General features: G+C 41.2%; 1 protein-coding gene across 2 annotated transcripts in view; it reads right to left on the reverse strand.

Annotated features, from left to right (window-relative positions):
* The window catches only part of EVPL (envoplakin), a 52,923-nt gene extending 32,698 nt beyond the window's left edge, over positions 1 to 20,225 (reverse strand). The window contains exons 1-5 of one of the 2 annotated variants that reach the window (XM_073683921.1): positions 20,110 to 20,225; positions 15,442 to 15,596; positions 6,687 to 6,786; positions 6,175 to 6,329; positions 5,468 to 5,591 (exon numbers count right to left, since the gene is read on the reverse strand). In XM_073683921.1, the coding sequence (XP_073540022.1) occupies positions 5,468 to 5,591; positions 6,175 to 6,329; positions 6,687 to 6,786; positions 15,442 to 15,518 (456 nt within the window). In that variant the 5' untranslated portion in view covers positions 15,519 to 15,596; positions 20,110 to 20,225. Of the gene's footprint in view, positions 1 to 5,467; positions 5,592 to 6,174; positions 6,330 to 6,686; positions 6,787 to 15,441; positions 15,647 to 20,109 lie in introns of those variants that run through there. The other variant, XM_073683920.1, reaches the window with a different exon arrangement.
* Positions 20,226 to 24,305: the final 4,080 nt, after the last annotated feature.

The following is a 24,305-nucleotide window of genomic DNA, read 5'->3' on the forward strand; positions in this document are numbered from 1 at the left end:
GGAAGAAGGATGGACAACAGCCGTTTCGTGCTTGCACTAGCACTTCTGCGAGTCCAGAAGCGCTAGTGCAAGCGCGAAACGGCTGCTATCTGTTCTTCTTCCCCGCTCCCCCTACTTGTCTGACGACTGTCCCGCCACATGGAGTAAAGGACATATTTTTTACTAACAAGTTATGTAGAGTGCTGTTCATTCTTTTTTCTGCAGCTCATACAGTTAGGTCCATATATATTTTGACACAGACAACATTTTTCTAATTTTGGTTCTAGACATTACCACAATGAATTTTAAACAAAACAATTCAGATGCAGTTGAAGTTCAGACTTTCAGCTTTCATTTGAGGGTATCCACATTAAAATTGGATGAAGGGTTTAGGAGTTTCAGCTCCTTAACATGTGACCTAACTGTATATGGACTTACTTGCTTATTTCTTGCACCACCTGTTAAACCTTAAAGCGTTGGTATTGTCTCACCATACAGGTGATAGTAATCACTATCCAATGGCTGGTGCTGATTCTCCACTTATATGTATACATAGGCGGATTATAATGAGGGCAATCCGGGCTACCGCCCGGGGCCCCGAGCCTGCAGAGGGCCCGCGGCTCCGGGCGGGGTGTCTAATGCCGGATTGCCCTCATTATATGTGCGGGCCGCCGCGGCACATACCGGTAGCAGTGGCGGGAGGGGGGGCCCCGGACCGCTCCCCCAGCAGGGGCCGCCGCTGCTTCTTCTCCGGCCGGGCCAGCACTGCAGCAGTTAACTTCCCTGTGCGGGGCCCGGCCGCGTCACTGCTAGGAGACACGGCCCTGTGCACGGCCGTGTCTCCTAGCTGTGACGTCACGCAGTGCGCGCCCGGCCTGCACTGCTGCAACGGAGAAGTCAGAGCAGGCAGGAGGAATGGAGCCGGGGGATGGTGAGTGTGTATGTGTGTATGTGTATATATGTGTGTGTGTGCAGGCAGATATCATCGTGTGATGTCTGTTTATATGTAGTTTTGTGTTTCAAATGTGTTTATGCGTGTATGTATATGTCTGTATATGTTTGTGTGTGTGCGTGATTGCGTGCGGCCTCCTGCTGAGTATAGTTGGAGCCGTGCGGCCTCCTGCTGTCTCTGGGGGGGTGCTGTGCGGCCTCCCAGTATGTATAGATGGCGCCGTGCGGCCTCCCGCTGTGTATAGATGGCGCCGTGCGGCCCCCTGCTGTGTATAGATGGCGTCGTGCGGCCCCCTGCTGTGTATAGATGGCGCCGTATGGCCCCCTGCTGTGTATAGATGGCGCCGTGCGGCCCCCTGGTGTGTATAGATGGCACCGTGCGGCCTCCTGCTGAGTATAGATGGCGCCGTGCGGCCTCCTGCTGTGTATAGATGGCTATGTGCGGCCTCCTGCTGAGTATAGATGGCGCCGTACGGCCTCCTGCTGTCTCTGGGGGGGGCGCCGTGCGGCCTCCCGCTGTGTATAGATGGCGCCGTGCGGCCTCCTGCTGTGTATAGATGGCTACGTGCGGCCTCCTGCTGAGTATAGATGGCGCCGTGCAGCCTCCTGCGGTCTCTGGGGGGGGCGCCGTGCGGCCTCCCGCTGTGTATAGATGGCGCCGTGCGGCCTCCTGCTGTGTATAGATGGCTATGTGCGGCCTCCTGCTGAGTATAGATGGCGCCGTGCGGCCTCCTGCTGTCTCCGGGGGGGCACCGTGCGGCCTCCCGCTGTGTATAGATGGCGCCGTGCGGCCTCCCGTTGTGTATAGATGGCTACGTGCGGCCTCCCGCTGTGTAGAGATGGCTACGTGCAGCCTCCCACTGTGTATAGGTGGCTACGTGCGGCCTCCCGCTGTGTAGAGATGGCTACGTGTGCTCAATATTGAGTCATACAATTAATGTAAGGCTATGTGCCCACGATACAGAAATGTTCCGGATTTTTTTTTGAGCGTTTCTGCATCTCCCTGGCAGAAAAAACGCATGCGGATTTTACATGCGGATTGTACATGCGGATTTTACATGCGGATTGTACATGCGTTTTCCTGCCAGGGACATGCGGATGTGAAGTGTTCTTCACTTGCATTTCCGCATGCGGGTTGACAAGCGCTTTCCAAGCGATTTTAGCATCACTTGGAAAGTGCTTGACAACTTGGTTGCACTATATAAATCCATGCAACCAGCATGGATTTATATAGTGTGACCGTAAAAGAATGGTAAAAAATAAAAAATATATAATTACCTTCTGATGGCCTATCGACGTCAGCGGTCGCGTGACCCGTCACATGACTAAATGACGTCACGGCAGGTCCTTTTCAGACCATCGCGAGCTGCCGGCAAGCCAGGACGCATCGGATAAAGACACCGGGGGCCATCAGAAGGTAAGTATAATATTTATTTTTTATTTTATTCTTTTTTTACAGGTTCTATGGTACCCGGGTCCGGAGGAGAGTCTCCTGTCCTCCAGACCCGGGTGCCATCCGCACATTGAAACGCATGGAATCCGCATCTACAAATGCAGGGATGCGGATTCCATGCGTTCTAATGCAAGTCAATGGCGGCGAAAACGCCGCGCTTCCGCAAAATAATTGGTAATGCTGCGGATTTTTCCGCAATGATAATCCGCAGCGGAAATTTCCGCAGCATGTGCACAGCACATGCGGATTATCATTGGGGAACATGGCAGACCTTCTACCAAGCGTTTTTTAAGCATTTCTACAGCGGAATTGCCGCTGCGGAAACGCTTAAAAAACGCATAGTGGGCACACAGCCTAAAAAAAAATATTATAATATATTAATATTGTGCCAAATTAATTTCACGTGAACTATCACATGATCTATCACAGGGGATCATGTGACATGTCACGTGATAAATCAGGTGTGTGTGTGTGTGTGTGGGGGGGGCGCGCCTTCTAAACTGCCCGGGGCCCTTGCTACTCTTAATCCACCCCTGTATGTATATATATATATATATATATATATATATATATATATATATATATATATATATATATATACAGTTATATGAAAAGGTTTGGCCACCCCTATTAATCTTAAGCTTAATGTTTTATAAAAATTGGTGTTTTTGCAACAGCTATTTCAGTTTGATATATGTAATAACTGTTGGACACAGTAATGTTTCTGCCTTGAAATGAGGTTTATTGTACTAACAGAAAATGTGCAATCAGCATTCAAACAAAATTTGACAGGTGCATAAGTATGGGCACCTCACCAGAAAAGTGACATTAATATTTAGTAGATCCTCCTTTTGCAAGAATAACAGCCTCTAGTCGCTTCATGTAGCTTTTAATGATTTCCTGGATCCTGGATGAAGGTATTTTTGACCATTCCTCTTTACAAAACAATTCCAGTTCAGTTAAGTTTGATGGTCGCCGAGCATGGACAGCCCTCTTCAAATGATCCCACAGATGTTCAATGATATTCAGGTCTGGGGACTGGGATGGCCATTCCAGAACATTGTAATTGTTCCTCTGCATGAATGCCTGAGTAGATTTGGAGCGGTGTTTTGGATCATTGTCTTGCTGAAAGATCCATCCCCTGCGTAACTTCAACTTTGTCACTGATTCTTGAACATTATTGTCAAGAATCTGCTGATACTGAGTGGAATCCATGCGTCCCTCAACTTTAACAAGATTCCCGGTGCCGGCATTGGCCACACAGTCCCAAAGCATGATGGAACCTCCACCAAATTTTACTGTGGGTAGCAAGTGTTTTTCTTCGAATGCTGTGTTTTTTTGCCGCCATGCATAACGCCTTTTTGTATGACCAAACAACTCAATCTTGGTTTCATCAGTCCACAGGACCTTCTTCCAAAAGGAAATTGGCTTCTCCAAATGTGCTTTTGCATACCTCAGCCGACTCTGTTTGTGGCGTGCTTGCAGAAATGGCTTCTTTTGCATCACTCTCCCATACAGCTTCTCCTTGTGCAAAGTGCGTTGTATAGTTGACCGATGCACAATGACACCATCTGCAGCAAGTTGATGCTGCAGCTCTCTGGAGGTGGTCTGAGGATTGTCCTTGACTGATCTCACCATTCTTCTTCTATGCCTTTCTGATGTTTTTCTTGGCCTGCCACTTCTGGCCTTAACAAGAACTGTCCCTGTGTTCTTCCATTTCCTTACTATGTTCCTCACAGTGGAAACTGACAGGTTAAATCTCTGAGACAGCATTTTGTATCCTTCCCCTGAACAACTATGTTGAATAATCTTTGTTTTCAGATCATTTGACAGTTGTTTTGAGGAGCCCATGATGCCACTCTTCAGAGGAGATTCAAACAGGAGAACAACTTGCAAGTGGCCACTTTAAGTAGCTTTTCTCATGATTGCATACACCTGGCTATGAAGTTCAAAGCTCAATGAGGTTACAAAACCAAAAGAAGTGCTTTAGTAAGTCAGTAAAAAGTAGGTAGGAGTATTTAAAACAAGAAAATGATAAGGGTGCCCATACTTATGCACCTGTCAAATTTTGTTTGAATGCAGATTACACATTTTCTGTTAGTACAATAAACCTCATTTCAAGGCAGAAACATTACTGTGTCCAACAGTTATTACATATATCAAACTGAAATAGCTGTTGATAAACAACAATTTTTATAAAACAATAAGCTTAAGAATAATAGGGGTGCCCAAACTTTTTCATATAACTGTATATATATATATATATATATATATATATATATATATATATATATATAATTGTATTTCAACATAATCTGAGAAAAAAGTCATATATTCTAGACCAGTTATAGCTTTTTTAAAAAAGGTGTGTAACAAATGCACTTATGTTATGACTTTTTTTTAATATCCATGAAAAGTTACAATTTGTGAAAAATTGTACAGTAACATGTGGCATTTGACACATTGGTCTCCCACTCTTTTGCAACATTGGGAAGCGTATCAATTACAATGCAGAAAAAAAGTCACAATTTGCAGGGCAAAAAAATTAGCATTAACTTGTGACGTTTGTCACATCCGCTCAGGTTCTTATCTAACAATGGGAAATGTTATGCAAATGTATCACAATGGTACAACAGTTGCTAAATGTGGACTGGTAGAGTTCACGTGAATACACTAAAGATTTGGTGTTGATTATACCATTTCTGATAAATGTGGACCAGTGTCTCTAAGATGTATTTCTTATACTCTGAAACTTCCGAACATATCAGCTTGCTTTCCATCATCTAAACCTTTAAAAGCAAACTCAGATTTAAAAAAAAATTATATATATACTGTATATAATAATAATTTTACACAACTGTATAAGCAGCTTTCCCTCTCATCTCTATTTCTCCTTTCTCTCCTAGATTGTAGGCCCTTGAGGACAGGGCTGTCTGTGCTTCTGTCACTAAGTAAGATCATGTTTATTGCACTTCTTATATTTTATTGTTTATATGTTTGAAATCCCACTCTACTTCCTGTACAGCAATTATAAAGTTAATGACTGGACAAAGAAAAATGTATAAATAGGATTTCTAACTATACCTTTTTGGTGGCTAGGATCTGTGGCCAGTTGACTTTTGGCTCAGGTGGCGTGATATTATATTTCTCGTACACGTCTCTGTATTCTGCACACTCACCAGTAAGTCGCTCATGGAGCTGGCGGATGCTGGAGACAAGTTGTAAGAAGAAAAGATAACTATGGTATCTGAAGTTGTCTTATAAATGTTAGAACTTTACCATCCTGCCTATTTTCCAGTATTATTCACTTTCATTTTCTAACTGGAACTCAACAATTAAGGTTTTAATATGGTTTGATGGCCATACACATTAGATGAAAATCGGCAAATGAGAAAACCATTGTCTGTTCAACGATCGTTCGTTCATGGTCCCATATAACTTCAGATTACGTTATGTAATGGTGCTGTTCAATGGAGCCATATATGTCCAATGTCATAAGAGAATAACTGGCGGCCAATGATTAGGGGAAAGGCAATTAAGCAAAATTACAGCAGATGATCTGGATTACAGAGCGTTCGTTTATTGGTCACCTGTGCAGATCAATAACATCATCGGATAAAAAATCTAACAGTCTGGACTGGAGTTTTGAATGATTATGAGCATTCGCCAGTCAAGACGAATGATCGTTCATTTCATCCATCCATCCAGCCAGAAGGTGATCCTTATAGTCTAAATCGGCTATTTCCATTAAGTCTGATCTTTTGTGTATAGGCTCCTTTTTTCTTACTTACTCCTTATCTATCTCCTCGGCTTGTGGGTGGCCATGTTTCTTTGCTTTGTCCACATCAAGGAAAAGATCTTTAAGCAGGAGTTCAGAGTCCTTTAGGTTCTTTGCATTCTCTTGCTGATGTACAAATGACTTCTTCAGAGTGTAATTACTGGCATCCTAAAAAGTAAAAAATAAATAAATATAATCTTGTGAATTTAGAATATGACACCATTATAGTGAATGACCCCAGTAGTGTGAGTGGGGCCTCAGGTTAGTTAGTGAACTATGGCATGAGATACAAAAATATTAAATTTTAATAAAACAATTATAATGTAAGATTTATTAAGGATCCATCAGGTTGCTTTTTTGAATTTCAAAGTTGTTATTTTTATTGTAGCATGTTTTTTATGGTATGTGTTAACAGTATTGATACTAATTATGTTATTTAATAACATTTTCTATGGTTTCTTAACAATTTTAGTTACAGCCAAGGTGCTTTTCTGATACATTTCTCCAAAAAAGTCATGTTCATACCTGCTTCAGCTTCTGGTGAGTCTCCAAAATATTTCTTTCTACTTGGTCTGCATTTTTCTGCATGCGAGAGATCAACAAAGCCAGTTCATTGGCAGTCGCCCTAGAGAAAAGAAAAGTGACATTTAAAGGGGTTGTCCAGTGTAAACAAGTTATCCTATCCTATGGCTATGTGCCCACGTTGCATTTATGAAGCAGAAAATTTCTGCTGCATAAATGCAAGTCCTCTCCCGGAAAAACGCATGCGGAATTCCGCACGCGTTTATCGCGCATTTTTCGCGCGTTTATCGCGCGTTTTCCACATGCGGAATTGCCTTGCGTTTTTTATGCATTGGACAAAGGCAATTCCGCTTGCGGAAACGCAAAATTAAATGACATGCTGCGGATTTTTGAACGCGGCATAAACGCTGCGGAAAAATCCGCAGCATGTGCATAGAACTTGCGGAATCCCATTGGGGAACATGGGGTGCGGATATACATGCGTTTTTCAAGCGTTTACGCTGCGGAAATTCCGCAGCATATACGCTTGAAAAATGCTACGTGGGCACACAGCCTATCAGTGATAACTTACTGATCGGTGGGGATCCAACCACTGGAACCTGCACTCTTTTATCCACTTTAGAATGAAGAAGCATTGCACATACTCAAACATCACTATTCATACTCCATGGGGCTGCTGAGCGCTACTCTCGACTTTTTCCCAGCAGCCCTAAGGAGAATGAATGGAGCAGCGGTCAAGCATCCAACTTGTTGGTTCATTTTGTAATGAGGATAAAAATTCTCCACTCTGTGGATCATTGCGGGTCCTAGCGGTCGCAATCCTACCTATCCATTAGTTATCACCTATTCTGTGGACAGGTAATAACTTGTTTTCACCTTTAAATATGAAACTTAAAAAGTGTAGTGCCAAGTGATAAAGTATTAAAATAATAAATAACATTGACTTAGAGGGGTATTGCGATTTTACACATTTGTGTCATTACCACATGCTATACAATGAGCGGTGCAGGTTCGAGCTTTGGGACTCTAACTTATGGAGGGTGGTTCTTGGCTCTTTTCATAACGCTCAGAATTAAATTAGAAATGTTTAAAAAAACTTTGCATATTGCACTTTGTAATATGTCTTATCAGAGAAATATGCTTCTTTCTCCATTTATGAGCCACTTATTCTTCTGTCCCTTGCCTTCTGAATTCATCATTCAGCCTGATAAAAGAAACTCAAATCTATATTACTCAAGACAAGAGGGACTATCAGTTTCCGGAGGTGTCAAGTTACACTGCTTATTGAAGTTTATGGAGAGGTGGAAGGGAAGAGGTGTGAGAATGAGATTTTGCAGATTCTAGCTAGCTTATCCCAGTTCTGGATTCACAGCTACATGGCTCAGTAATGCTTTTTAATTCCTGCACAGAGAAAGCAGGAATTCATTTATGTGTTTGTATTGTGCATGTAAGACTTAATTCAGCTGGTCTCCACCCACCAGCTTACAGTCAATTATAGATTAGAGATAGAACCTGCAGAGGGGAAAACTGATGAGAAATGCAGGTTACAAGATTTATAAAGGCTGCAAATTGTGTTATTTCTCGTGCAAACATAAATGACAGCCTATTCTATAAAGTTACTTGAATGTACATTTTCCCTTTTAAGTTTTTCATACACATTAGATTGTCCATCCATCGATTATCTAATCTTTATAGGGGTAGCCCAACTTTAATTATACATCTAATAATGACAAAAGGAATGTCTTGCTCCTTCAATTTTTTAAAAGCACTTTCTTTTCCGGTGCTGTAAATTCACATGTAGGTGGAAATGGAGCTAAATGCTACAGAAAGACATACCCTGCAGTTTTTGGCCATGGTTGTAGCACAGTCAAGTGCCCAAATATGAATTTGAACATGTACAGCTTAGAGATTCTACATTTTTCATGTATTTCTTATATTTTTAGGCCCTTTAATTAAATGCAGATCAGTAGGGGTCTAGGTTCTGACACACACAGTAATCACTGAAAAAATCTTGAGAAATGCACAGCTCAGGAGTGCACAGCCTATGCCTTTTCATTGAATCCATACTCTGATCTGTGCACTCGCTCACAAAGGAGCTGTCTGCTTCTTGAACTGTGCTTCTGCCTCCTGAGCTGTGCATTTCTCAGAGTTATTACAAGCGATTGTTGAGGGTCTCAGGACCCGGACCCCCACTGTTCTGCAGGTAGTTAAAGGGCCTAAAATTTTAAAAAGTAGGTCAAATGTTTAGTCACCCTCTAAACATGCTATCCACTGTAGGCTGTCAACAGTTGGCCAAATGATCATTCAGCTATCTCTCATTTAAACATGCATTGTCAGATGGGCCAAGAGCACATGGGTCCCGGGTACTATAGGTAGAATCCTTTGGTCTCTCTCATCATCAGGGAAGGGAACAAAAGATTTGGGAATGTTAAAGACTAGCAACCCAATCTTTGATCTAACAGCAGATGTTAGGGGAGAGTTGGCCTGCTTTACTTATTTGACCATAAGGCTATGTTCACACATATGTTGGGTTTTTCAGCATCACAAATCTGCAGCAAAATCTAATCCCTGGCAGGAAATCAGCTGCGTCAAAAGTTCAGGTTATGCTCTTTTTTTGCTGCATTTTTTCAGCGGTTTTTTTCACTGTCCTTCTGTCTCTATTTATGCATGGACATAAAGTTCTGTGATAAACAAGAACCCCGTTCTATTTTGCCATCAAAAACACTGAAAAAATGTTGGTGCGTTTTTTTCAGCGGAATTTCCCCTGGAGAATTGCTTGGTCTACACCACCTTGTCTGTCCCCACAAGGTGAAACAATCCATCCTAGAACACTGATGAAGACAAACTTCAGCTAAAAACTAAACATCACAACTAGAAAGTTTCCCTCCGTCAGTGAGTTTTTCTTGACATTTTATTACAGTCTGCACTTCATGAATCATTGCTGATTTGTTCACATGATATAAAAACCTGGAAGCAACAGCTGAGTACGTGTCACTTGCATCCATAATAATATGAAGATACGTCTACTCACTATATGTAATCCATGTGTCATATCTGGGGATTCTTCTAACAAAAAAGACCAGTGCTTTATTATCAGATTGTAGAGCTCGTATTATTTTTGTCACTCAACTGAAGAATTAACCTAAATACTGAAAATAAGTTCCTGGGGTTTGGCAATAGAATTTCATATCTTTGGTATAAAAAAAATTGTAGCTTTATGCAATACCAGTCCATCAAGAGAGATTCATTGCTTGCCATTTTACTGTAATGATCTTCAATCTACTTGTGCTCTATATATTATATACTGTCATCTGAGGTTTTTGGGAAGGGTTCCTGGGCTTAAAGTTTCATCCGCTTCTCTCAGTATTCTATTGAGAGAAGCAGGTGAGAATCTAGTCGTTGCGTGCCTTTAAGTAAGCAAATCACAAACCGGACACACGGCTGCCTACTCGCAATGAGAAGAGAGAGGGATTGTGACAGTGTGCGTGTTGCAGAAGTTTCTTTTGAGCCTGAAAAACCCCTCTAACTTGGTATTGCCATTGGGTGTATCTGAGAACACACTAGAGGAAACTGAAGAAACTATTAGCATTGTGGCACCCTATAGTGTAAGATGTTCTTAGAGAGAGGAGCAATATAATTCATAATATGCAATGAGAGTAATAAGGCTCTAAGCAAAATTCAGTCCACTCCACAGTTCCCACCTATCATGTACACAAGAATGCTGAAAGGTAACAAGTTCTGGGGAAACGTGAGGCTCCTACATGTTTATTGTGGCCAGCAGTGCGAAAGGGTGTGATCACAGGCTGGGTGACTTGCTGTCAAACTGGATGATACATATTTTGTGGTTCAAGGGACAAGCCTAAAAGCCACACCTTAGCCTGCACTATACAGCGCAGTGTGCACTTCCCATGACAAACGTATTTCATGTCCATTGCTATATTATTTATCATATATATTGATCTGATACCCAAATCCTTTGCCTTTAGTATTGGGATGTAACTAGGGTTATAATTATAGTTACAAGCTATAACTAAACATGCAAAGTGCGACTCTCATCCTCATGGTGATAACTACCCAACACTTCCATTATGTAAGTAGTCTAAATGCAGCCAACTGCTGTAAGCTCTGGCGAGAATCCGAAGGCAGTCACGCATTTCGCTACAGGTACATACTACATGAGGCCAATTCAGATAAAAGGTACATGCATATGGGATTTTTGCCTTTTGCATTGCAGAGTGTTAAATCTGTAGTGCAGGCTAATTTACCACTTTGTAAGATCGCATCCACAATGCTGGTGCTGCAATATGCATGAGATTTTCCAGTGCTCCTTCATTAAATCTAATATGTTGGTGGGTTCCACTGTGATGTCCAAGTGCCATAATAGGAGATGTAGAGGGGTTAAATAGCATAAAATAATATTAACAGTGGTAACGAAGAAATAAACATCATGAAGACTAACACCATAACTGGTCACGCACTTAATGAATATAACAAACAGTGGTAACGTTAAAACCAGTGGAATTACATGCATAAATTTTAAATAAGCCAATCAAAAATGAAAACCCAAATTAATGAAAAAGATATGTAGTAGTCCATAGACACACAGAAGCAAAATTAAAAGAAATCACTGTGAGTAATGGTGTCATTTAAATTACAGGGATATTGTAACGCTTTCTATTCAGTTGAAGAAATCATTTATCCAAAAGTTACAAGTGCAGCCATATTGGTTGTCAAACTGAACCCGCAATACCTACGGTCTACCTTACAAAAGTAATAAAGCAGATAAGATTGCCTGCTTATATATGGCAAACCAACAGACAAGTACAGTGTACTCTCTTTATCAAGGACATCTACAGGGAGTATATATGTTTTATATGTTTTTGTGTGGGTTTCCTCCAATTTCCTCCCACACTCCAAAGACATACTGATAGAGAATCTAGATTGTGAGCCCCAATGGGGACAGTGCTGGCAGTGTCTGTAAAGCGCTGTGGAATTAATGGCGCTATAAGAAAGTAAAATACAAACTTAAATAAATTGTCATATAGAAAACTCCCAAAGGCCACAATAAAACTTAAAGGAGTATTAGCAAAAGTATATGTGTAAATGCCTGATAGGTAGGAGTCCAGAAAGTGGGAAGAATATGGGGTGCCCTTTTCACCTAGTTAGCACTTCAGAGATGAGAAGGCAATGGGTGCATGTGGCTCCCCTCCCTCCATTGTAAACTGAACTAATGGAGACTATCACCTCTAACACCTTTCGAAGTGCCAAACACGTGTTAAGGGACCTCATTCTCCTAATATTTATGGGGGGCACATAGATGCCTGTATGTCGGTTCTCTTTTCTCTGCAATGGAAACTACATGCAAGTAGCCGTACTCATACAAGACTGTCTGTTACAAGTAGTTTAAGGGCCGCACAGAATGGCATTGAGTGCCGCAGTTTGCGCACCCCTGTTCTAAGTGATACGTGCTCGTATAACAAAAAAATACACCTACAAAGAAAAAGACCAATAGCTATACGAATAATGGCAGTGCACACCAGTAAGTCTCATGCAAAATACAATTTCAAATTGTATTTTGCCTAAGATTGCCTTGTGGTACCATTTCATTTAATATACAACCCTATAGAAGTCTATGGCGCCTTAGTATACCTCCGTATCCAGGCATATAGAGCTCTTTTTTTTTTACCGAAGAACCAATAATTCCTCATACCTTAGTTCAGCCACACCTGAACTGATTGTATCACTTCAAATCCAACTAAAGGGAATCGGCTCACTCCAGTCAAGAGGTCAAGACTGAAGGCGGCACTTATGGAGAAATGCTGGCAGATAGTCTTACAAACTGAGAACGAGAAGTAGAGCCACGTGATGCGCCTTGTCCACCAGCCAGGGAGCACAAAATATTCTGAATTCCTGGCTGGTTTCTAGCTCAAGGGCTTTTGAAGAAAACTAATAGAAAAAAGAATATAGAGCAAAGTAATGCAAATAGGATGCAAATATTAGATATGTCTTCCGAAAGTTAAAAAATATGCAAAGCAATTACAGTGATATTTATTTGACTGCATTAAATCAAATCTCCCATGTCCTCCCATGTCCTGAGAAGATTACATAAAACCACCTATATTGTGCTCTTTATTGCCCCAACCTTGCTCAGGAATCTGCAGCATACAAACACACCCTAATAAAAAAATCTTTAATTGTGGAATAAAGTGTGTTTACATGGTATCTCTAGATGCCTCCTACGTTACTCAAGGAAGTCTATGACAGGTAGTGGCCCTCAACGTATTACAGAACTGAAAATCCCAGCATGTCCATTCCAGTGGAAGCTAAGGTCATATTACCGATGTAAAAAATGTAGCTGTATAAAACAAAAAATAAAATTACCGAACCCATAAATAGCATCTAAGGGGTTATCCTTTTACATAGGACCATAAAAATGTCATGGGGAGTAGACCACCCTTTTTTAAGCTAGGGCACTTTTTGGAGCCACCAAGAATCAGCAGCTAGCATTTTGGCAAACCCAGAAAATGTTGTACTGCACTGAATGGCTATTTATTTTCCCTGCAGCAGCTGATACAGTACTGCGTGTCTGTCCGACTCTTGGGAGATTAGATGGTTATTTATTAGATAGGGTGTAATTTTCCAAGCAGGTCCATTAATCCTTCCATTCACATAGAGAGTTTAGGTCTATAAGGAGGTCATGTTAGGCAGCACTTCTTCACTATATAAATGAATATGATGTACTATGTTTATACACTCTATATCTGCTGTCACTAGATACAATGCTCCGTGATGTCATTGGTGTTTAGGTGGCAGACCAAGGTTTAGCTGTTGCACCAGGGTCCAGTACATAATGGCTATGCCTTTCAAAGAAAACAAGTGCAAAGAAGGATTTGGAAAACCAGCTCACCGTTTTGGCTCAAGGCATGTAGGTGCACAGAATTCTGTTATGGCCAAACATGATGAATCCAAGAAATGAAGAGGGGTTTGTTCCAGCTCTTTTAAAAAATAATTATTTATTAGTGTACATTAAAAATAGATTCCATATTGCATGAGCAAAAAGGCAACGTGTTTCGAACACACTCCACTGAGCTTTGACGGAGCCGCTCAGTAGCTGGAACCAACCCCTCTTCATTTCTTTGTTTCAAAGAAAGCACTTTTTGGTTTATCATGTCAAGCCTTACTTTTAGGCCTCTCTTCCATTCGTGCGGCCATCTGGTGTTTTGTTCTCTGGCATGGTACAGAAACTTTGGAGAGCAACCAAAACAGGAACTGATCCCATGAATTAATATGGGATCGTTCCCAGTCATCCAGCGTATCAGTTGTTTTGCCTAATTGGTCTTAGCGCAGGATCGGAAAACGCTGTGTGCAGCCTGGATCCTTCTGCCCGTTCTGGTAAACTAAGTGCATATCCTTTTCTAATCCGTTAATGTGGATTAGAGTCGGCCATTCAATGTACCGGGCTCCATTGAAAAGAGTTGTAACACGGAAGTCATCCGCTCTTAACGGATTTGGGTTTTGAGTCCACAAAAGGGGTTTCTGAGAATTGAGCTTGCTTATTGTAGCATGAGATATTCTGGAAATCTTTAATATCATTTATATTTAAATTCTTCTCCATTGCCAAGATCTCTGTTTGCTGACAGTGAATAGCAGCATTCTTGTGATATCCAAAGGCTGAATGCCCCTATAGACTGTGTACTTTCCAAAGCTAAATTGGCAACAGTAGTCATTCTAGACAATCCTGAGCTAAACAGTCTGGCTTACATTCTGCCTCCTGATACACTGTAACATAATATTAGGTTATAAGAGAGATTTGGCTCACAGCAGATTGTTTAGATACCATTGTAGCAAATGATTAACAGTGATACTCTGATACAGTATATATAATAAGAAGGTTATGTGGTCCAAGCTCCTCAAACAGGTTGAATATTGGAGACTGGGTGGGTGTTGCTGGCTTTGATTCATTGTCTACCTGCTATTCTGGTTCTTCCCAGCATTCCTGTCACCGCCTAATTTCAGTGTCACCTTTACCATTCCATTCAGACAACACCCCAATACTGTCCTGAATCACAGCAGCCCTTTGGATTAACCCCTTTGCTTCGGACAGTTCATAAATTTTGACTTGTTTCTATAAGATTCCATTCTGACGTTTAAGTAAAAGATCTGAACTATTTGGGAAAATTTGTTTTGGTGCAGTTCTTTTCTGAAGTTTCGTAGTCTTCTATTGATCAGAACGATTATAAGTGACACTTTTTGTAATTCACTTCTGCATTATAATTATTATTGTTTTTTGTTTTTTTTGCAATATTGAAATCATCTTCTGAATCGTGAGAAGAATAACAAAAATATAGCAGCTGAATATGCCGTTCTCATCTGTGTACTAGGATAAAGAGATTATGTAGTAGGTATACGGTCCTATATGAAACCGCAGACATCACTTTGCTATCTCACAATCAGTTATGCCAAATAACAAACCTAGTTTTGCTACATATATATGTATGTCATCATGAAAAGCAATGTCAACTTCATTCTAAACGTATAATAATAATAATTAATAATAATATGAATAAATACATAAAATAAAATGTGGATTCCAGAATTGATTGCCTATAGGAAACAGATGCCAATACCAGACCAGCGGTAGAATGCAGAACATCAGTGGTTGGGAGTTAATCAGGACCGATCACAGGCCTATTGCAATGAGGTTCGCCGCCATCACGACTTATACAATTTGGATAACCACCCTGCATCCCAGACTCACTTGCTATACTTTGAAGGCGACTTGTTTGGTGACTTGGTGGGTGACTTGGTAGGTGACTTGCTTTGTCCCTTGAACATGGTGCTGCTCTTGCCCCCTTTGCTGTCCCTCCCTGTGGTCCTGGAGCCTTTGTCCGAGTGTTCGCTGCACCTGAGAACCTGACAGTGACAAGCAGAGAAGAAGAGGTATGTAAGACAGGACAGTACAGAAACAGCAGGCTCCTCCCAAAACTTCTAGCCTAGGCAATGAGAGCAGAATGTGCATCTAACTTGCTAAACCAGTTGCGTAGGACAGAAAGATGTCCCCACCCAGGGAGAGTGTCTCATTTTAAGAGCATATTGTCAATACTATTCATGACATATTTAGGAGGAGAATTACGTATGTTTTGGAAATGAAGATGTAAAATAAAAATGGTTATGTGTCTAATGAGGGGCTATTAGTAAAGTTTTAGATTTATGGCAGCCTATTGCACACTTGATTTTTTTTTGCATTTGCAATTGGCTGTCCTGTAGGCAGAGATGATTTCTTAAACAGGTTTCTCAACCATTACATTTTTTTTGGACAGCTTAGCTAAAAATTGACAGCCAATAATCCTTAAGGATTACAAAGCCAAAAATTAATCATAATGAGGCTGTCTTATCAAAAGATAACTTTAGGATATGCCCCCTGTGTTCAATTGGCCTTGGTCTAACCTTTAGCAATCAGTAGAATGAGGGAGCAGTGGTTTTGGAAAAGTGTCCTGCTACATCGTAGATTATCGACTCTAGTTGGCTTTTTCCTTGTAGCTGCATGTACAACCATTGACTATAATGGCTGGCCTTACAACTGTCTGTAAACTTTGAAAAGCCAAAAGCAAATGAAAAAAATGGCAGGACACTTTGATGGTGCCATAGTGTTCTAGAGATTGGCAGGACCCCAAAGATTGGACATTGGTGATATATCATAGCGGAATGGCACCAATGTCTTCCATTACACAACTATCAAGATTGGAAAAAACAAAAGGGTTAAAAGTGTCCCTGAGAGTGTGATGATTACGAGAAAGGGCCCACCTAACTAATACACACGAGATGGGTGTTCTACTTTTGGGAGGTGCTCTTTTTAATGCAGTGCTTCATTCTGGCTAAAAGAGTTGCATCTTCAGTGGGGCTGTAGTCATTGTGTTTCCAAGAAAGCTGTCTCGGGTAGAAAACCCTTTAAACTCCTTAGGTATATTAGTTTTAACACATTAGAAACGTTAAATGTGAATGGTAGTATTGTGATTACATAATTAGTTAAACAATAATGAGCCAACAAGGCTGAATTTTAGTTATATGGTATAACTATGCAGAGCTTATAAAATGTCTTACCATAAATTGTACCAAACACAGTGTCCATAAAATATAGTAAAATACTTTTTCTCCTATTGTAATCATAAAACAGAGTACAAAACATGTTACCTACCGTAATGCCTGTACAACACTGACACTGGGCAGCATAATTCTCAAAAACCACTGCAGTGTGTGGAGGTGCAGGAACACCCTTGCATCTTGAAAAGACATAGAAACCTTCTTATTCAGACTTGGACTGGCCCATCGGGGAACAGGTGAATCCCCTGGTGGGCCACATCGGAGGCGTGAGCATCCCACCCCCTGAACGAGCAGTAGTTGGCACAAAACACTAGATTCACTAGGTACAGACAATCTCATCAGTCATTTAACAAGCTACCAAATTTATTATTATATAGCTGCATGGATAAATGTGTGAATGAGGGTAATGTAATATTCACATGTAGCTGATCAGTGGCCCTCACAGTGAAGGTTACTGGTGGGCTCTCAGCACCCAGTTCAAGACTGTTCTTATTATTCATATAATATTATTAGAAGAAGTTACTGGTATTTGGAGCATAACTCACTTTACAGATTACTTAGAATAGACTCAAGGTGTCATTAAACAGTCAGCCATTATCCTATTCCCTTCATTGGGAAGAAGGATGACCTGGCACTTTCTGCCACAAATATGGTAGTATTAGAGTTTCCAGTTTGTGGCACTAAATATGCAACAATCTAGATACTTTGTGTGCCTTCTTCTGGCACCATATTACCAGTGTGAATTGTAATACAGCCATGTGCATGTTTCAACGGTTGTGTTCATAGTGGAAGCTACAGCCCAGTGACGGATCCAAACTGATTTTTTATAGTTTTATAAGGATTTTAACAGCAGGAATAAAGCTATGTATTAATCTTGGCATTAAAAATTCAGACAAGATCTCCAACAAGGCTCTGAACTGAAGTGTGAACTGTTGCAGATTTCTGCTTTCAGCAGAATTATCAGCACTCAGACATTGTGGGAGAATGAATACAGTAGTCTTACTTGGGACATACAGCAACCATTATATTCATTATGATCAGCAACATGTAGGAAACATGGAAAAACCTGACACAAAGAAAACCAAAAGGGCTATACAGTAGAGTTTACAGGGGAACCACACACAAATCAACAAGCTACAGCAATTAACACAGAGCAATCAGCTGTCTGCTCTGCATAGTCTCTCCAACATAAGCCTGCAGCTGTTGTATATTCCAACATGAACCAGGTCTTACGCTGTATTAGGCACTTACATTCCACATCATACCTAACAACTGACCCTTTGACATTAGTTTATGTAGTTTACTTCAGCATGCATTTTATTCATTGATATTCTACATGTCATTGTATGGCTGACTATGACTAAAGCCATAGTTACTGTAGAAAGATAAGCACTGAATCACTAACTACCGCTCTAACAAGTGAAATACATTGTAACCCAAGGACAGAAACATGATAAATTGTATCCCTGTATTTGGGTGGAGAACTGCTTTCAATGAGAGCAAATGGAAACTCCACACTTATACTGCATTCTTATTAGCCTTATTCATTCCGGAAAATATATCCCTCCTCTGTGATGAAATATTTATGATGAAGGTAATACTGATGAAATGGCAGGAGTGGTAGTTTCAGTCACAAACTATGCTAATTCAGAACTAGTTTGTGAGTTTGGAAATGAAGAAAAAAAATCTGATCTACATATTTTGCTTTTCTAATAATAATACTAATAGTAATAATCATCAATGTATTGTGAATTATTCTGCATTGCTGCTTCCCCCATCAATGTCTTTTTACCAGACCATAGTACAAGGTTCATTGAAGAAAGACTGGTAATGCAGATGACTCAGACTGGCAGTGCACATGACTAAACATCATGATAGATGTGTATTTTCAACCATTAAATCCCATTGTGTATATTCTAGTTCAACCCAAATTATTATTTGACATAAACACCTGCAGGGATCTGTGGTTTACCCTCGGAAAAATGATCTTCCGTTTACAATTGTACTATTGCAAGTTTTCATTAAAGAAGCACTCCTCCTGTCAAAGATTTTATCCCCTTAATATATTGCAATCATCATATTACATAGCACTGTGTACTTACAATTGCTCATTTTGCCTTTTTACCCAGTTAATTCTTCTCTTTTCCATTAGGTCTATGACATCACATGATTAAACTCACACTAGCTGAATACTTGTAAGCTCTATGTAGAAACAGGAAGTTTTTTTCCCTGCATGAGTGATCATTAGAACTACAATTCTACATCACTGCAAAGTCTACATAGAGCTTAGAAGGATTCAGCTAGTCTGTTTTTAATCATGTGATGTCATAGACCTAATGGAAAAGAGGATAATTAGCTGGGTAGAAAGGCAAAAATGAGCAATTGTAAGCACACAGTGCTATATAATATGATGGCTGCAATATATTAAGAGGATACAAACTTTGATAGGAGTGCTTCTTTAAACTTTTTCCCTAGCCATTTTCTAAATCCCTCCTTGCTGTCGGTGAATTGAAACCTCCTTTTTTTATGTTCAAAGGCTACTTTGACACTTCTGATATGTTTTTTAACCCAGTATTCTACCTTTCGGATACGTTCACATGGTCATATATGCAATGCATTTTCAGTGTCGATTTTCTAGACAGAAAGTGTGTTGTGTATTATGAAACCAGCATTGTGCCTGAGATTTGACAAAATTTTCACACGCTGCAGAGAAAATCCAAGTCCACAGTATACATTGACCATCGCAGTGGTTTTGACATGTCAATTATTTACTATGGACTTCACCTTTGCATCATGAAGGGTGTAATATGCAGTAAATCTGCAACAGGATCCACAGCAAAATCTGCATAATTTAGGCAGAGGCTACACCATCACATTGCGCGGCCAAAAATTACTACATGCTGCTGCTAGACCACAGTGCAATGGAGAAGGTGAATTGTATTGCAAAGTGATGTGAGTGCGATAAGCAAGTTGCGAAAAAAATCCAATTGTTTCCACCTTTTTGTTACTTGCTTGTCGCCGTTTTGGTACCTTGTGGGTCGCAATGAGACCCCATTAGCTGCATTGTGCTGCAATCTAGCAGTGCCAGACAGTGATTTTTGACCATCTATCCTGTGTCACTACCAAAGTCGCCATATAGCCCCAGCCTTAGTTTTGCCACAGTTGATCTGCAGTGAATATGTCCCGGCCAATGGGACTTATCCTTCCAGATCTACATTAAGTTACAATATGTAATCCCAGCTCTATAGATACACACAGCAGCATAAGTACAGCTATGACCGCGGTGGTTTTGGATGGACTCTGTAGTTTAGTTCACTCTTTATACCTGTTTCTAGGTGTGGAGTGGAGTTACTGCCCTGAGGAATCCTCTCCCTCCACCTTCTTTCTCCAGGCCCAGAAAGGAAAACATGCAGTACGGCAGAATTTGGAAAAAATGATTGGTATTTCTTCAGAGCACGGAGAATGGAAGGGGGCAGGACAAGGGTGTGGTGACTCAGGTGAACTTCACAGCACAGGAGGCCGGTTAAAAATAGGTGACAGCTAGGAACACCCAGTAGCACCACGAGTGTGTATATTAGCTGGGAGGAAGTGCTGCATTGATCCCAAGAGGAAATGGCTGCGGGACCCTTAGTACAGTACAGTGTATAACAAGGTACTACAGGGCCTACGGCAAGCAGCAAGTGCTGAAAGCAACAGGACATGTGGCATATCTATAGCCTAGCATTGTATAATACATCAGCACCAGACAAAAGAAATATCAGTCTAAACTTAGTTATCACCTCCAATCTGGTCACTATAAATATTTGCTTGCTGGAGGGTCTCACTGCTGATTGCTGGAGTGATCTGTACTGCAATCTGTTAGTCTGCAGAACTACCACTTTACAACCAATGTATGCCGGTATTATTGGTCTTGGTATTTGTTATTTAGGTTTTTATTTATTATTGGGGATGGGGATGCTGTGGTAGGAAGTGCTGATGGCCAACATCAATGGACCCAGTGACCGGATACGGTTTTGCTGAGTAGTGTGCACTGGAGCGCAATCAATTTTACCCTCTGAAAGGAGAAACTGATTTTCTGATCCAGTTACTTAAAGGGGTTGTCTGGCCTTGGGCTACAAGTCGGCAGTAGCACGCACTGCACGCTGTGAGGATCTTCTGGTGCCGACCCCGGGAGCGGGTGGTCATGTGATTGCAAGTATGCAACTGTGGCACCTCAGGGGTCTGGTTACCACAGTAATAGAAATATTACGTCTGAGAGCAAGTGGGAGGGACTAGAAGCAGATATTGCTCGTCCTGGCTGAAGACACTACGTCCGGACACAGGAGTCCGAGGCTGTGAGGACTTGTATATCCAGCAGCAAAAACCAGCCGGCAGGGGATTTCAGGTCCTCTGGCCATAGGAAGCCCGGAGGCTCAGTCACACACAAGGGACCGGTACCGCCATCGAGGAGCGGAAGCTACCAGAGGGTCCAAGTCACCAGCCATACGGGTGAGCACCACACGGTATACTCAGGGACGTGGGCTACTTCCGCTCGCTTACAGTAAGGTAGCCAGGAAGAGTACAGATAGACGGGGAGGCCTACAACTCCACCTGGCCAGGGGAACTCCTGTTTGTTCACAGACTGACCAGGCCCCTTATGCTAGCCTGTAGTCCCGGGAGGGTCTGCCTTATCATCATCAGTAAAGACCCTGAACTGCACTGCAAAGACTCTGAGTCGTTCCTGCTTCACCCGTGCACCATCACTCTCATCATCCACACTCACTGCCCTGAGGCTACACTCTTTCCGTGGGGAGTTATACTATCTCAGCTGCACACACCATCAGCCTCAGTGGACTGCCTCGCAGCGGCGGTTCATAATAGCCGCAATCCACGGGTGGCGTAGTCGGACATTAACCTAAAACATATAAAAAACTGCCACTGATTTGACCGCCCTGAGTCACGGACCGGGTCACCGCCACAGAGACTACAACCCCCAGAGACCCGGCTCCGGGTAACCCACACACGTGCACACACTACCCAGGGGGTGCGTCACAACTTCTATACTTCTAGCCACATTCCAACTAGTCTTGTCCGGCCTCACTCTATACACTTGCATTGAGCGAGGCCACACCCATTTAGTCGGAACATGACCACGTGTATGCAAATCACATACTTGCAGTCACGTGCTCGCAGCTGCCTTTGCAGGCACCGGAGAATCCTGACAGCGTGCAGTGTGCGAGATGTGAGGATTCACAAGTCTGCAGACAAATAGAGTGACTACAGACTTGTATCCTAAGGCCGAACAATCTCTGTAAGGGTTATAAAAGTAACTGGCTGCGTGGCTTGAAGAGCTACAAGGTTGATCAAAGCAGTCTACAGTATTCTTTGCTAAGAGAGTGCAAGGAGAAATATATTTATTGGAATGGATGTGAACTGAAGATTAATTTGCTGACTTTCAATGTCTGTCAAAAGAGCCAATGATGAACGTGTGCCCGGCACAAAGGAATCTTAACTGCAAATAGAAAAAGTAAGGGCAAGATCTACAAATTTCAGTTCAAAGGGTGGTGAGACTTTTATTTCTACACAACTAAGACACTCAGTTCCTTCAGAAGAATATGATGACTGCTATGGTAGGTATAGCATACACATTTGCATAATAGTCTGTGTGCTTTACTTGCACCCTCTGTATTAGTCTGGGAAGGGGATTAAAATACTTGAGGAAATACTTGCCACTGTTAGATTTACAAACACCTCAATAAATACTCTCAAAATGCAACTAGGAAATGTTTGCTTGGATATAATGACTGTTAGAGATGATATGCAAAATGTTATGGAGCAGATTGGGGAGATCGAAGGCATAACACGTACAACGTCAGCTCATGTGAAAGTTCTGATGGAACAGGATTAGGATTTAAAAGAAAAATTTACTTGGATCGAGAATTGGCCCAAAAGATCTCATTTTAGACTTTGAGACTTTTCTATAGAATCTGAGATCAAGAATAATGTCAAATTTGTACTATACTGGCAAAGGGTAGGTTGATACATATACAGTACTCTCCACTGAGCACTGTGTCTGCTTTTTCATCAGCCTCCCCAAGAAAAAGGATTCCAAAAGGATGCTGACAAAGTCTTAAGAATTGGCCTCCATCTTGGCAGTGAGAAAAACACAGCATACATACGAAACTTACTTCTAAATAAGCCCTTAGTCATTTGCAGAAAAACATGCACAAAAGTGTGGCAGACCACGCTTTTGTGAACATCTGAAAAATGCTAATACTGCTGGAATGGAGGTCAGTTAGAGTCCACAGTGAGTCCTTCGGTCTCACAATAGTTAGAGCAATGTATATGTGTGAATTTAGCCTTATGTTGTCTTTACCAAATGCTAAATTCTCCTATATTTTTGCTATTGAAAGAGCACATTTCTCATTGCTAACCGGGCAAGCCACCTGTACTAGGCAATAATTCTCGTACAATAGCTAAATTATCATTGTTCTCTGACAGATACACTGTGTTATGTTCTACAAAACAAGCTACAGATTTGAAGTGTAATAAAAACAATATTAACAATTTCCAGATTGTTTACTGGGTACTCAAAAAGCATACCTTAGAAAATAGGAGTTGAAATATGCAATAATGTACCTTCTAAGTTATGACTGATCTACAAAGTCATGGCTGATTTTTTTCATGCTCTTTTGTATGTGGTTTATTGGATGGATTTGCAGGGATTATAATATACACTACCGTTCAAAAGTTTGGGGTCATTTAGAAATTTCATTATTTTTGAAGGAAAAGCATTTTTTTTTTCAATGAAGCTAACATTAAATGAATCAGAAATACACTCTATACATTGTTAATGTGGTAAATGACTATTCTAGCTGCAAATGTCTTGTTTTTATTGCTATATCTACATAGGTGTATAGAGGCCCATTTCCAACAACCACCACTCCAGTGTTTTAATGGTACATTGTGTTTGCTAACTGTGTAAGAAGGCTAATGGATGTTTAGAAAACCCTAGAAAACCCTTGCACAAGTATGTTAGCTCAGCTGAAAACAATTTGGCTGATTTGAGAAGCTATAAAATTGACCTTCCTTTGACCTAGTTGAGAATCTGGAGCATTACATTTGTTTGTTCCATGAAACTCTCAAAATGGCCAGAAAAAGAACTTTCATGTGAAACTCGACAGTCTATTCTTGTTCTTAGAAATGAAGGCTATTCCATTTGTGAAATTGCCAAGAAATTGAAGATTTCCTACAACGGTGTGTACTACTCCCTTCAGAGGAGAGCACAAACAGGCTCTAACCAGAGTAGAAAGAGAAGTGTGAGGCCCCGCTGCACAACTGAGCAACAAGACAAGTACATTAGAGTCTCTAGTTTGAGAAATCGACGCCTCACAGCTCCTCAACTGGCAGCTTCATTAAATAGTACATGCAAAACGCCAGTGTCAACGTCTACAGTGAAGAGGCGACTCCGGGATGCTGGCCTTCAGGGCAAAGTGGCAAAGAAAAGCCATATCTGAGACTGGCTAATAAAATGAAAAGATT

The sequence above is a fragment of the Phyllobates terribilis genome, unplaced genomic scaffold (assembly GCF_046119375.1).
Source record: "Phyllobates terribilis strain yellow unplaced genomic scaffold, ASM4611937v1 Scaffold_5__5_contigs__length_657084704, whole genome shotgun sequence".
Classification (NCBI taxonomy): Eukaryota; Metazoa; Chordata; class Amphibia; order Anura; family Dendrobatidae; genus Phyllobates; species Phyllobates terribilis.